Source organism: Filicampus tigris, chromosome 13 (assembly GCF_054856515.1).
Source record: "Filicampus tigris isolate MCC_2025a chromosome 13, RoL_Ftig_1.0, whole genome shotgun sequence".
Taxonomy (NCBI): domain Eukaryota; kingdom Metazoa; phylum Chordata; class Actinopteri; order Syngnathiformes; family Syngnathidae; genus Filicampus; species Filicampus tigris.
In genome coordinates this window covers 22,828,456-22,844,525 of record NC_141229.1, presented here as the reverse complement: position 1 = coordinate 22,844,525, position 16,070 = coordinate 22,828,456, and the positions used below count along the sequence as shown (strand labels likewise).

At 39.6% G+C, this 16,070-nt stretch overlaps 1 protein-coding gene across 5 annotated transcripts in view; it reads left to right on the top strand.

Annotated features, from left to right (window-relative positions):
• LOC147137970 (mitogen-activated protein kinase kinase kinase 7-like) overlaps window positions 1-16,070 on the top strand; it is a 144,401-nt gene that overhangs the window by 94,854 nt on the left and 33,477 nt on the right. For all 5 annotated transcript variants that reach the window (XR_015089338.1, XM_086049770.1, XM_086049772.1 and 2 more), the window contains 4 exons: window positions 1,555-1,685; window positions 4,569-4,653; window positions 9,470-9,600; window positions 9,675-9,813. Coding sequence is in view for 4 of the 5 variants with exons in the window: in XM_086049770.1 (XP_085905896.1) it covers window positions 1,555-1,685; window positions 4,569-4,653; window positions 9,470-9,600; window positions 9,675-9,813 (486 nt within the window). In the remaining variant the exon portion in view is untranslated. The remainder of the gene's footprint in view (window positions 1-1,554; window positions 1,686-4,568; window positions 4,654-9,469; window positions 9,601-9,674; window positions 9,814-16,070) is intronic.

Sequence of the window (16,070 nt, the reverse complement as noted above, 5' to 3'; positions counted from 1 at the left end):
TTTTTTGACTGATAACAAAATGCCTGATCAGCATCTTTCTCGTCTTCTGATAGCAGTTGTAGAACGCTCTCATTTGACTGGACAAAGTCACTCATGAGTTTAGAAAACTCATTCGAATGTTCATCAACAGTTTCTGGATTTTCATTATTTGTCATCAAGGTATTTATTTTATTCATTTTCGTTGTCACCTGTGCAAGCTTCCCTCTCCTTAAATTGACTTGTCGTTTCAAAATGTCCTCCAGGCCTTTTTCCGTGTACTTTGGCGCTCTCTTCTGGCCATCATTGGGACTGTACGCATTTGCGTCCACTCTGATTTCTTGCATTTCGTCATCTGCCATCTTTGCTTCTTTATTTAATAAGAGTCCGAATATAGTAGTCCATAACACAAAGCATGTGTTGCTTTGTTAATAAGTGTTATCTAATGAAGACCACCACATACCCGTTGTCTTATTTCTCTTCTTTTGGCTTATGAATGCAAGTTACCAGTTTGCAGTTTGTTTCCTGAAGGTCCGTCGTGTGTGCTTTCCATCTGTCTCGGCTCGTCTCCTCCAGCTGAGCGCGGTCGTTTTACTTAATGTAGAGGCTAACTTTAGTTCTTTTAATTTCTTCTTTACGTTTTTTAACCTCTTCATTTAATGACTGACACAAACACCGTTTTATACGTGAGCCAACACTGACGATCGCAGCACGGTAAAACGACCGTGTTGCTCGTCGGCCATCATTTTTATTTCTACTCCAACAATGCACAACACTTTCTTCTTCGTGTGTAACAAAAAATAATAAACTGCGCCCTCTAACATAGATAGTTGCAAAATCCCACACATTTCAATTCAAAACCCAAAATAATTACAAAAGAAATGCATAATTTTGTTTCACCAAAATATAGAATTATCAGAAAATAAAATATTTGCAATTATTATTCATAGGAATAGCTCAACTTATCAAATGGCTCTAACAATAATAAATATGGGATAACTTATGTACAATTATTGTAACAGTTGTGTTTTCGTCTGTTGTCAGCAATCGTCCGTCAATGTTAGACTGTGAGCTCCATTTGTACTTAACCAGGTTAGTGATGATTACACAGATGGATGGAAAACCCACTTCCGTCTGTGCTTAGCCCGTCTTTTTTTTTTTTCCCCGTCTAACAAACGTCAGTGACAGATAGATGGACCAGTCGGACGAAATGCCCACCTCTGCCATTAATATTACCCATCGCTTCAATTTGACGTCCTGGCCTGATTCATGAGTTTGTTTTTTAAAAAATAATTATGTTCAACCACGATTCAAAGGCAATGTCTTTTTTCATTAAGTCTTATTCCTTATTTCTTTTGTCAGATTCAAGTTATTTCTGTGATCACTGTGTTTGTTTTTTTCTTTCATTGACAGAACGACAATTTTTGTCCACATGTGTATGATCTCTTTCTGAAGTTTTAAATTGCAGATTAACCCTAACCAGCCGTCAATTCATTTTCCACCAGTCTGAAGTTTCATTTGAGGCATGCTGTTCATTTGGAAAGACTAAATTCCAGACAATTGTTCATCATGCCACAGGTACAAGGCCTCCTTTGATTAAAGACCTACCAGAGCCCATCGAGACCCTGATGACCAACTGCTGGGACAAAGAGCCAAACCAGAGACCATCTATGGAGCACATCAAAAACACCATGAGCTATCTAATGAAGGTACTCTCCACATCCTTGTTTTCAGTCATTAATTTTGTGTACGGCCAATATTGGTCAGGGTCACTGGCAAGCTCGAGCCCATCTCAACCAACTTAATCCCAGTCAATTGCAGGGCACAGACAGACAACCACATACTCACCAATGGAGCTTTTTAACCCATTTAGGCCGGGAGCACATAAGCGCTTCTCTACCTTTAAAGTCGGGAGCGCGGTTGCGTCTTTCTACCTTTACAGCCGGGTAAGCGGGTACATAATTTTCTTTTTTTTTTTTTTACCTATTCTTGGTCTCTTAGCCAAGGAAATGCATCAAAATATACAGTGTATGGTGAGCCCTGTAGGATGTCCCAGAATTTTTTCGAGCAGTAATGGCGGACGCAGAAGTGACAGTAGTGATATAGACAACGCACTTGTGGACTTTGAACCAGTGGAACCAGTCGATCGTGATATCTGGTTAAAATATATGTTTGTCGACAATGACGATATTGATAGCTTTGTAACAGAATAGAGAATGGCAATTACCACTCGATTTCTTTTTTTTTTTTTTTTTTCATTAAAAATAGTGCTTCTCTTGCACTGACACTTTATTTGAGGTTAATTAGATATGGACCTCCCAGGCTTGACTATGTCTTTTCAAGTGGAGGCTGGTTTGACCACAATAAAGTGACGCACTTGAATGGGCCACTTGCACCACGACTCCAAGATGCATTTTCGGCCTACAGCTGCATGAAAGGTGGGCGACCTTGACACAGAGGTTAGCCTCATTGTCAAACACAATATGTCAGATGTATTTTGTTGTATATATGATAAGCTTGATTGTTTCTCACATTGCCATGTGCATGGATGAATGGGACATCAATGCTTTATAAAGATTGCCACTTCATTCTGAATCGAGGTCGCAAAGTATTGCAACAAATTGGGTTGTGTGTGTTGATGTTGGTAACCCGTTAGGTTTTTACTGAGCAATGTCATTTCCAAGTGTTTTTGAATTGATCACGCGACTCACGGGACAGGATGGGGGGAGTGCGAGAACAGTTGGGAGAGTTTGTGTGTACGCTGAAGTGAGAGAAGAGGAGAGCGCGGACGCCAGAGAAGGTCCGGTGTCCAGCCGGAGTGTGGGAGCATGGAAATTAAGAGATAGAGCAAAGCGGGAGTGCGGCTCTTTGGCAAAATTCTTATTTGGCTGCCATGTGGGGATGGATTTGTTAACTTTCCACTGTTTGAACAATGAATTTAGAAAATGTTTAAAGCTGATAATATATCTTTAGATTGTGTTTTGCATGTAATAAATCATTGAAATCAAAAGTCAATCAATCCAACCACATCTGATTATGAAAGAAAATAACATATTGCAATTTGAAGTTGTGACTCTTCGACATGCAAACTAATTAATCTGGATAAAGCAAGCGAAAGAAATGTACACAGCCACGAAACACATTCACAATATTTCGTAGGGTTCTTCTTATGGCCTTCTCAGACTACACGACTGCTTTGTTGTTCACGATGGTCACGCTGTCAAGACTACCGGATAATATTGTTTTGAGTCTGCCCGAGATGTCACACTACAGGTAAGTCACCGACCAGACCCCACCCGATAGTCGTGTGCTTCTGTCAAGATTCATTCCATCGGCACAGGTCCTTTGGGGAGGCGTAACAAGTAGCAGTCAGTCATGTTGACGAAGGCACGGGAGGGGGACTAAACGGCTGTAAATAGAAACAAAGATGTCTTACATGATGTCTTGCTTTGGATGAAAATTGGATCCCAAACAGCAAGAAGTACCGGTATTTTCAAAAGCAAGCCTTTTTTACCACTTAGCCATATTTACAAAGCCTGTTTGCCTTCGGGACACCTTGGCGCATATCCGTGTCTTATTTTTTTCTCCTTTTCGTGTTTGTGACATCACGCAAAGCTTGAGCATATATATGAATAATACATACACCAGCGCACTGTAGCAGCCGGCTAACAACGTGCCTACGTAGCGGCCATGTTGGGGAGGTCCACATTCCCACTGAAGGCATTGCATGGATATTGAAAAATAAACTTGTTCATTCTCAATTTTCGATTTTCATGAGGTTTACTGTTTTTGTCAATGCCAAAATGTTTGGTATCAATATACAATGTTTGGAAAAATGTTGGTTTTCTTGTTGCCCACACACATGAAATACATTGATGACTTTGACCTTTCCTAGCTTAACGTCGTCGTAGGCATGCAGCTCTAAAAAAGCACGTCTTATCTCCCTGTCCATATCTGTGGGTTTGAGTGTTGACAGCCGAAACTATTAGCAAGGCAAGAGAAATTCTCATTACACACACCAAAAAAAAAAAAAAAAAATGTGTCTGAACACGATAAATTCCAAATTATTAAATCACTGTGCAGATATTAGCTCAATTTTTGAGTATGCACACCAGCAAATTGTGGTAGCGCACAATACATGATCACAAAGGAAAATCAACTTTTCAACGGTGATGTTGTGAGGAGCATATATCATTTGAGTGTGTTTTATTCTAGAGAAATTACAGTAATTTAAAAGTTAAGTCATTAAAAATATGTTCTTCGCTAAGAATGTCTTTTTTGTCTTTCTAAACATTTTTGACATGTAGTCCTAAAACACCAACAAATACATGGACTATTAGAAACTACAAATCTGACAATTAAACTACTGGTATCTTCCAATTCCTTCAACAAAACAAACTGACAAATGTTTTTGTCACAAATGGGACTAGGATATATTTTGTTCATCACATCCAGTGAAACTATTAGGCATATTCTGAAAAGGTCATCTATCTTAACTTGTATCCACCAATGTCACTTTTGATTCAGGTAGCTTACAGTCTGCCCTGGACCTCAAACCAAGGTTTAAACGTCTCGACCCTTTTTCTTCTCAGTACTTTCCAGGATCCGATGAACCTCTCAGGCTCCCACATCAGTCATCACCCAATAGAGGTGGCTCATCATCTGCTACAAGTACAGGTGCAGTATAGTGTTATCTTGTCTTACCAATGTGGCGAGCACACAATTACAAATTGTTCCAGACAAATACAATGATTCCCTTTGGATGTCCACCTCATCCGATTGTTTACGTACATGTGCCCTACAAGCAAGTTGTTCAATAGCAGGTTAATAAGAAATCAGGAATAACACACCTTGGAATTAGGATAGCACACCTTGATAGAATACAATAAACTACACTTAAGTCTGGAACTGCACAACATAGTCTTTGAGCATCGTCTTTGCGATTTACAATTGTGCAAGTCATATTGCAGGTGCTTCGAGGGGGCAAATGAACTCAACATATTCTCATTTAATTTAAAAAACTGTACGTCATCTTAGTATAATAATTTTTCAGAGTGGTTGTGTGTCATTTGACAAATAGCGAACAATTCATAATTCTCTCTCAATTCTTCAAGCTGTTTATTTGTCACTCCTGGTTGTAGCTTAGTCTAAAACAGACATGTGAAACAAAGAATTTAACAATGTACATCCGCTATCTTAATGTTAACATACAGTAATGTGAAAAGTCAGACATGCTATCAGAAATTAGTACTGATTTTACAATAATTAAAAAACAACAAGAACGGAGCAGCCCCAGTAAAAAAAAGTAAAGTAAAAAAATTGTAAAATCAAGTTCATAAATTTGATATTAATACTGGTTGAAAATAACACTGAGAAATTCATAGTAACATCAATACAAAAAAGTGATAAGTCAATCGAAATAAATTGTCACGTCTCATCATTTATGTTAAAATCTTGTAGTTTTAGTAAAGGTTTTTCTCTCTGACCTTGAGGGCCAATTACTAAAACCTTGGTTTTGTCCTGATTGACTGTAGAAAATTCTCTGCCATCCATGACTTAATATCTAAAATACTGTGTAAAAGGGTATCAATAGTTCCTGAGTCATCTAGAGACATGCTAATGTAGAGCTGTGTGTCATCAGCGTAACTGTGGGAGCTGATGCCGTGCCTTCTGATGACGTCCCCAAAGGGAAGCATACAAAGATTAAAAAGTATTGGGCCTAAAATTGAACCTTGGGGAACCCCACATTTAATTTTCTGCGTTTTGGAGGAACAAGTATCCATGTTTATTAAAAAGAAAAAAGAAACTTCTGTCTGTGAGATAGGAGTAAAATCATTTAAAATCAGTACTAGAAATGCCCACCAGGTTTTTAAGTCTGTTTAATAAAATTTGGTGATCTACTGTATCAAAAGCAGTGCTTAGGTCCAGTAGCACCAAGACTGTGAGTTTTTTCACGTCTGCAAAAGACCTGATATCATTTAAAATCATTAAAAGGGCTGTCTCTGTACTATAGTTCATTCTAAAACGAGATTGACATTTCTCTAAAATATTGTTTGTATTTAAAAAATAATTTAATTGGTGAAAAAACAGTTTTCCTAAAATCTTACTTAAAAACAGTACGTTGGATACAGGTCTGTAATTATTAAAAATGCTGGGGTCAGAATTGCTCTTCTTCAGAAGGGGCCTCACCACCGCCGTTTTAAAGGCACCCGTCTGAAGAGAGCAATTGGTTATATTCAAAATCTGCTACTTAAAATAAATCCATAAAATGTCTTTAAAAGAGATGTAGGAATCGGATCTAGAAGGCAGGTTGTTGGATTTACCTGGGAGAAAACTCGACTAAGTTTTTGAACATGTTCAAACAAACTAGTTGCCACAAGAAAAGTACAGGCAAAGGTCTGACGACCGTTTGGAGGACATTTGCGACCCCTGACATGGACACACACATTTTTTCTACCTTCGCCAACAGTCAAAAATGTTTGCCCCTCAGTGGGATGGCGGCTTAAACCTGAAGTTCTCCCAGAAATTCAACACCTACAAAATAATTTATATCTCAGCCCCTTAAGTCGATAGAAACATAATTCCAAAAGAATGTGAGAGCTTTGACATGTCTTTTGTAGAAGCCGGAGTTTATTATTTACTGTTTCACTCGAAGTAAAATGTGTCAGTGCAAGAAAAGTACTATTTTTAATTTTTAAAAATCGAGTGGTAATTACCATCCTCTATTCTGTTACAAAGACGCCGTATATCACCTTCAACTGCTTCCACTGGTTGAAAGTTCACAAGCGTCTATATCACTGCCGTTACTTATTTCAGAGCTCCCGCGATCTGCCATTATGCTCGGAAAAATTCTGCAATATCCGTCACGCATATACAGTGGTTCCTTGCTATATCCCGGTTCACCTTACGCGAACTTGCTACATCACAGATTTTTTTACAGTGCTATTTTATATGCTGTTTTTTTTACAGCGTACGAACCCATATTGTGTCCTAATTCACTGCCTGTATTTTTTACAGTGCAATTCAGCATGTTGTTTTTTACAGCCTTAAAACATACAGTATAATAATTGTAAAAACAAAAAATGTTTACTACTTCGTGGATTTCACTTATCACGGGTTATTTTTATAACGCGATAAATGAGGGACCACTGTATTCTGATGTATTTCATTGGCTGAGAGACTGAGAATTGGATTGGAAAAAAAGAAAATGACGTAAACGCTCTCCTGGCTTTAAAGGGACCCTGGGTGGGCTTAACATTGGCACTTATATAATAGTTTTGCATGTAAAAATGACATCAGTACTAAAGTGCTCCCCCCCAAAAGACTGTGTAGTGATTGAAGGTCTTTTTTTGTGATTAGATTTATGACAAATTACCCCGCCCCTTTTAGGGGCATGGCTTATGTTATGTTTTCAGTCTCACCGGCCTACGTCACGGTAGGGAGGCAAGCGTGGTAATATTGCTCGCTTTGTCAGTTCTGTTGTCTAAAACGGTGACCGATCGCCACCAAAATGCAAATGCACATTACTACTCTTGTCCACTTCAACCTGTGAAAGTATAAAAGTGTTCTGCACAATAGTTTGGATTTATTGACAAAACGTGATCTCATCATGATCACCTGCACAAAATCAAAAATACCGGGGCGATTGCTCCTCCACTTTCACAAGCTGAAGCGGACAAGAGCATGAATGCGCACACAAACCCCGACAGGTTATATTTCAGACATTTAGCGACGCTAAACTCGTATCAACTCTCAGGAGAGAGACAGCGGCTTGCAGCAGCAGCAGCCAGATTGGAGCTTTACGCCCCCCTCTCACCTCCCCAGCTAAAAGTAGGATAATGGGATGGCTAATAGCAACAACTAGCTTCAGGTCATTAAATCAAAAGGTGTTAGCATAACAACATTAGCTCCTTACTCAGCGTCCAGCCTGCGTCTATCTTCATGTCGCGGGGTTGCCTCCCAAGCAGTCGCCAAGACACCGCTTGCAGCCGCCAGAGAGTAAGTTAATTAAGCCCTCATCGAACAAGCGTCAATGTTCAGCGAACAAAAAGTTCCAGTGAGGCTGACTCCACAACCGAGTGTGGCCACATTGGAACGTACCTTTTCGGCTGTTGACGTTCCAATTTGGCGTGTTGTCAGTCGAAAAACTGGGGCCATTTCTCATCCAAATAAATGTGCACGTCTCATTTCCACTTCAGTCTCTGTAAATAGCCTGACTGGCGTTTAATGCCTCGCTCGTCCTAACCGTGATCAGCAAAGAAGCAGTGTTTTGTATTTTTTCAAGCAAAGAAGCAGTGTGCGCCCGTCCCAGCCTAAATCCATGTAGCTCTGCTCACTTCCACATTTCCTCATTCTCATATTAAATCAGCCACGGAGAGGTTAATCCTTTTGATATGTTGAAGTGGGCATTAGTAGAGATGTCCACATAAATTTTGATGCCAATTGATCGCCGTTTTGGGACGTTATAAGCAGTGAAAGTACAATGATTTCCAATGGAGAGTTTGTAATCGGTCCCTCCAGTGACTTCGGCCGAACAGGGATAGAACGCTAAGGAGCGCGGCCATTCTCCTCATTAGCAAGGGGCGTTATTCATGGAGTCACTTATTTCCTAATTTCTCCCAAATTTATTGATAAAATAGAAAATGACAACTCTTTTCATTTTCCTGATCAAAAAATGTATAAAATGAACGTGGCCATACCGGCCGTCTCTTCAAGGGTAGAAAGACGCAACAGGGCTCCCGGCGCTAGTGGTAGAAACGCAGTTATGTGCTCCTGGCCTTAATGGGTTAAAACAGTCATTAAAGTTGCCTCCCACTTTTAAGGGACCAAAAGTAATGGCACAAACTAACAATCATAAATCAAACTTTCACTTTTTAATATGAGGCTTAAAATCATTTGTAGTTAACTACAGCCTGACATCTAGAATGTATAGCATCACAGAATGCTGGATTTCATCTTAGGAATTCATGCCAGGAATTTCTTCAGTTCCTGCTCATTCTTGGGGCATTTTCCATTCAGTTTTGTCTTTGGCAAGTGAAATACATGTTCATTCGGATTAAATTCAAATGATGACTACGCTATTGCATAACATTACCATTTATTTGCCTTAAAAAAAAAAAAAGGTTGCTCTCGCTGTATGCTTTGGGTCATTGTGCATCTGCACTGTCAAGCTCCGTCCAGTGAGTTCTGAAGCAGGTGGTTGAATACGAGCACATAACATTGCCTGATACACTTCAGAATTAATTCTACTGATTTTGTACACTACAGAATTAGTTCTACTGATTTTGTCAAGAATTATCCATCCTTCCATCCAGCATCTATACCGCTTGTCCTCACAAGGGTTGCGGGATCGAGAATTATATCACCAGTAAAATACAAGGAAACTTGTCACGTTGGCAGTCCGTGTTTATGTGCACCCTATGCTTTTTCCCATGCTTTGCTTTCATGGTTTTTATAAATAATGTTTAGATGTGATCATTTTTGCTGTCCACAGGCCCATATCCTGACCATACGATAAGAACTAACAAGAGCGAGGACAACCCAGACGAACGAAACCCATTTGGCCGAGACGAAACCTTAATAGGTTTTGAGGCCAGGTTTCCACTCCAGTTTAAACAGTCAAAAGTAATAAAAGTATAAAATATGTTACATGGCGAGAGCGCTATATATGACTTATGTATTTCCTTCTAACCATTCAGACTTCGACATTGCGAACTGGTCTGTCCAGGGTGTCCAGTGGGGGCAGTCAACCACGATGCTCCCAAAGCCCCACTTCCTGCTCCAGCCCAGCATTTCATACTAGTCAGTCAGAGTTGAGGATGACGATTAGTCCCCAAGGTAGGCTGCCTCATCTGATTCTTGAAAATGCCAACTGATGACAGAGAATGTAACTGCCTCTTGAAGCCAAAACTATAGTGTCAGCTTCATAATTGTGAGGGCACCATGCAGTCAATCTAATGAGCATACAGAATAACAGGATTCCATATCGTCGCTGTCCTGTGAAAAAAAAGGAATATCCAAAATCTGTTTTTTTCAGGAGGATGAAAAAACTTTATTACTCACAAAGTACATGTTCAGGAAATCCTAAACTTGTGAAAATAGTTACATATAGGGACTAAAAAGGAAATCCGTTTACACATTCCTCACTGACCTATTTAAAGTATTTTAAATGTACGTGCACCGTTGCTAGCGAAAGCGCAGATGCGTGTTAATAAAAGCGCGCTCTCCAGTGACGTCGTTATTCATGAGCCTTGGGTTTCATTTATCCATTTATGTCCAGGCAGACTTTTAATAGCAGGCTGTTTTAAATCCCATTTTAGCACATTATATTCACCAAAGCTTTGTCAAGGGAAATATATCTACTATAATGTTAGACTATCCCAATATCATCACTTGTTATGAAACGCTTCTTTTAATCAACCCACAGAACTAAGGGTTGGGGTCGTGATTCCGCACGGTTGTTGCGGACAGGACCTAGATGAGTTCATGCTTCCAGATGTTCAGCAGTGTTTCTCGGCTCTTCTTGCGTGCATCTGTGAAGTATTAAGTCCCATGGCCCTAAATGGCACTTAAAACTAGCTCTACAGGATACATTTGCACTGGGGAAAAAAAATAATGAAACGCTTTGTGCCCACAACCGAGGTTCACGGGAAGTGGGCTTTTTTTTTTTTTTTTTCTAAATCAATATATGTCGACTCTATTCAAGAGCAAGACCTCTGATGTCTAAATTTAATAAGACAAACATTTAACAAGTGCTAACTCTTAATCAGATTTACATCAGTAGATGGTCATGGCAAAACTGAGTCAAATTGATTTAATTAACGCAAATACTATTAATTTAATCCAAAAATAAATGCTAAACACTAATATATTGACATTAATGACATAAATTAGTAATACATTCAATAATGAATACTTTGATAAATTAAAGAGCAAAGTAATGATTACTTTTTTCTTTCAATAATAATTGATTCACACATTAGGACATCTCAACTGTCGCTCCTTCCTTCTTTGTCCCTCATTGTTACAACAGGTCAAATTTAAAACAAAAGATAAGTACCATTAGAACAGGTAAGTATTTAATACACACAATGTATAAGCAAAATAATAAATTATGAACATCCATCCATCCATCCATCCATTATCTCCCGCTTATCCGAAGTCGGGTCGCGGAGGCAGCAGCTTCAGCAGGGAAGCCCAGACTTCCCTCTCCCCAGCAACATCCTCCAGCTCTTCCGGAAGGATCCCAAGGCGTTCCCAGGCAAGCCGGGAGACATAGTCTCTCCAGCGTGTTCTGGGTCGTCCTCGGGGTCTCCTGCCGGTGGGACATGCCCGGAACACCTCACCAGGGAGGCGTCCAGGAATTTTTAAATTATGAACATGTCTGACATAAAGCAATCCTGGAAATTACGCATGGTGAAGACCATCATAGAAGGAGTGGTAATTTGGGGGAACAACTTTCTTCAGTTCTTGAAGATGGTTGAATTTTAGGTGTGTATTTTTTTTCTTGAATGCTTGCAGTCTGGTCACGTGTGTTATTCCCCTTCGTTCTCAAAGACAGGTATTGATATGTTTCCTAGTCACCTGAGTGGCACAGTTTGTAGTCCATTGTTCCATCCATATTGTACCTTGCAGAAAGAAGAAAAAAGAGAAGAAAAAGTCAATGGACAGTTATGTGATGTGTATTTCAAGAAAGAAATTACATAGTTATTAGCTTGTATGTAATAGCTCAAAATACATGGCATGAAGGCAATCATCTAAGAATTAATATATTAAATAAAATACCTGATTGCTCAGAGGTCACGCACTGTAGGATCACCAGTGCTTTTTCCTGGTCTAATGGACCTACAGAGTTTTACTTGGCTGAAGTCCATGAAAAAAGTGTTGTCCAAGTACTTCACTTGGTAAGGTTTGGGATTGGAGCGAGCACCTCTGATAACTTCAGCGTAATCAGCTGGAACATCTATGTTTCTGTGTCTCAGTTTCCTCTCTATCACACTATGCACTGAATCACACTCCATTTGTGTGTGGCCTCTTTCAAGATACTTCTGTGTCACTGTCTTCTGCTTTTCAGTCACAAACTTGAGGAGCGCATTGCTCAAGATGAGGTTTCGGTTCTGATAACCACATCCATCACTCCAGATGATGTATTCATCGTATGATAGGTGTGTTTCAAGATAATTAAGAATGCATGTTGCAAACTCATTGGCCGAAAGACCAGCTTCGCCCTCATGCCACAGGTAATTTGTTGCATCATGTGATATCATGTCATAGATGGTAAAGTTGTGCACACTGATCTTAGTCTTGTAATACACCAGAGGCTTGCAGCTTGGGACACAGCAAGAGCCCCTGCAGATCCATGCACAACAACAAAGTCTTTTCACCTGCCTCTTCTTTGTCCTTCTGTTTATTGGCTCGTGTCTTTTTTTAAGGCAGTGCTCCTATGTGTCAGCGTCATTGTTTCCAGCCTTGAATGCACAACAGGTATCACACTGGTCTTTTTTGGGGTGAAAAAGAGAAAGATTCAGTTGCTGAAAAACTGAGGAAAAGACTTGTCTTGACAGAGGCTGGAGACCACTGTCCGCACAAGACTGCTTATACAGTGCATGGAGGTGACTGATGGACTTAAACACAGGCTCCAGATATAGCTTTGAAGATGTGGACCTGCAGTAGTGTGATGGAACTTTAGGTAGATCCAGGAGGAAGGCCTTCAGAAAGTCCTGCTCTTTGGATGTTGCTGTCACTCTGGCAGTCTGCTTAGGTCTTATCCCTCTTCTCCCCACCCACCTCAAATACATCCACAGTTTTATTCCCAATGTGGACAGGAACATGCGCTGGCACACTCAAATTCTACTTCCATCAACAACAAGATGAGGAAATATGGAAACTGCCCTCCTGGACTCAGCTGCACCCATCCGCCGTCTGTTCATAGTCCTCAATTCTACTAATGACTTGACATAAATTTCCCTCTCTTTCCAATCAATTTCCTCCCAGATATATTTGAAAATCTCCTCTCTCTTTGATTCATCTAGTTGACTACACTTGTGTTCGGAGGATTTTTTTGCAGGCCACAGACTGACATGGCATCCCCATTTATCTTGCCTTCTTCCACACAGTCTCTCTATTTTTTTTTTCCTAATTCAGGATAGGCCCCTCATTCGCCTCCTTTTCTGGATGGTTACATTGCAGTTCTTTGGGTTTGCTCCCCCTCTTTCTTCCCAGATGAGCCTCACCAGCTGAGGAGTCCACCGAAACTGCTTCTCTTTCTAATTAAAAGAAAAACAAATAAAATACGTGTGAGTTGTGAGTATTTGTGCACATGTGAGACATTACACACTTTCATGTGTGCAGAGTGTGTCTTTGCTATTCATTACCACTTCAACATCATGGCTTATTCTACATATAAGATGAAGGGGTTCCTTCCTCCCTCTTGTACTGTACTGTACTTTCCCTTTCCCCTCATTGTTCTCTCATTTCTTCTTTCCTTCCCACCTCCCTTCCTCTCTTCCTTGACCTGAGCACAACATGTTAAGTACATTAAACAAATTGTATGTGAATACCTCCCCACCCCACACACACAAAAAAAGCTAATTAACATCCAGGACTCTTCTGCTCCTATTTGCTAAATTCATGTTGAGAATTCCTATTGGATTGTGATTTTGTATGACAAAAATTAAATTAATATTAATTACACTACCAACCATCACTTTCAGAGTGGTGTGTGCCACCAGCTTGACTTCCAAGTGAATCTTGACAATATTAAGAGGAATATAGTTAGGGTACCGATTTAAAAATGTTCATAATGCAATAAAACTACTAGTTATTTTTCAAATTTCTTGCATAACATAGCTTAACGGTGTAAAAATACCTTTCACAAATACTTCATCTAGACTAGTAAACTCCTTCAAAATACATTTTTATCAGAGCAAATTTCTGCATAAAACATACCTTCATTTTCCGAGTCCGTAGATACATAGTCAGGAGAGTCATCTGTCGGTATTGATCGATTCTAAAGTGAAGAGAACAGTTTTACTGCACTGAATGCAGTATTGACATCGTGTTGCAAAAACGTTGTATCCTCTGCAGTGTCTTGAGAACCATATTCCTCTAGCTCTTCAACAACCCTTTGTCACTTGTATTGCCACTTTCTTTCTTCTCTGCCTCAACCGTGAAAGGGAGAGAGACATGTCTATCCAGAAAACGATAAGAGAGAGGCTTATATCGGACAAACGATGTGAATGAATTAAGTTTTATCTTAGTCAGAAATCGAATGAACACGTAAACACCACAGTTGTGGATATTGACTGCACTAATGTCTGACCTGAGATTTGAGATTTGTGGGGAGGTCGTCTTTTTCTTTTTTTTTTCTTTTTTTTTTTTTTTTGCCCCTAATAGTTTAGAAACAATTTTAAAAGTCCGATGGATGGCAGTTTAAAAGTAGAGGCAGACCGGCCTATAGACGGGTACTGTTTTGTGAAAAATGAAGGACGTCAGAAGGTTACCCTCGCTGCTGACAGATTACCGACGCTTGATTTTTAGTAAAATGCCTAGCTCTGAAAATTACCATTCAAGGATGAGGCAAAACTGCTTTTTAACTCTGATACTATTCTTGCATGTGTTGTTCAGTTCCAGAACAGTATTGATAGAGCCAGCCAGGTATACACAAGGAGTAACACAGCCAGCCAGCACCTGCCCATAGCCATGGTTATAAAAAAAAAAGGAAGTCACCATTTTGAAGGGCTGAGACCAAGTTAATGCACAGTTGTACTTTTTGCTCATGCAGGCACATACATCGAAGATACATTTCAACACATGACAAGTTTGTCCATTAGTTTGCCCACTAGTTAGTGCTCACGGAACAAGGTTGGGCATACAATTATAAATTGCATGCATGACAATTATACGAATAGAATGTATAAATGTTAGCATAAATGGCGCAATTACGGATACACACTGTATTGAACACAATACATTTATGCACAGGAAGCTTTTATAAACATGTATTTTCATGTTTTTAGAGGGACAGTGTGTAGAATGTTTTGATTTTTCATTTTAAAAACCCACTTTTCATTTTATTAATATGCCAAAAAAATATGGTCTATCAGATCAACTTATATTTTTTTATGTAATCATAGTTGAAATCTCTAACTATATTACACTACTCACAAAAAGTTCGGGGCGAGCCTAAAATGCACTCAAACCTTTACAGGTGAATTTGTGACCTTCTCTCAAGCTTTTGAATGAACATGTCCAATTGTTAAATGTTTCAATACTTTTTGCACAAGTTGCTGTTCTCTAACAAGCAGCAAAATTCAAACAGGTGTTTGATCCTTGAATCGACCAATAATTTTTTTTCAATTAGAGCTACTCTTTAAACAGCCATCCTCATCATGATGTTCACATTTGGACATCATAAGGCCAAGATGATACCGGACAATGGATCAACAGTACCTTACCATTGTGATGCTTCAAACAGGACATTCTCAGACAGAAGTGGTCACCAGTTTAGAGTGTCACAGCGTGTCATCATCAGGTTGCAACAGAGATACCCAGAGACTGGAAGAGTCACACAGAAAGTTGTCGAAGTGAACGTCCTTTGGCCAGATCCCATTCTGAAGACCGTTACATTCTGAACGATGCCCTTAGAAACTGGATGATAAATGCCACTCAATTCCAGGCATGTTTAAAGGGGAAGTCAATGCAAAACATTTTTTTTCAAGAATATGTTCTATGCAAGCCCACTAGTTGAAACAGGGCATTCTGATAAATATTGCGTTTGTGGAATAAGTGTTAATGCACTAATTTTTAGCCATCTCTGGGGGCAGCCATATTGTCTTCTGTCAACTGAAAATGACATCAGAATTGCTCACAGCGACCAATCACGGCTCAGAATGAGGAAACAGGTCAGCCGTGAATGGTCGTTGTGAGCAGTTGTGATGTCATTTTCAGTCGACAGAAGACAAAATGGCCGCTCCCAGAGATGGCTAAAAACTAGTGCATTTTGCTGCTTTTAATGAATATTCCACAAACGTAAAATTAATCAGAATGCCCTGTTTCAACTAGTAAATTCCAGAACAGTATTGATAGAGCCAGCC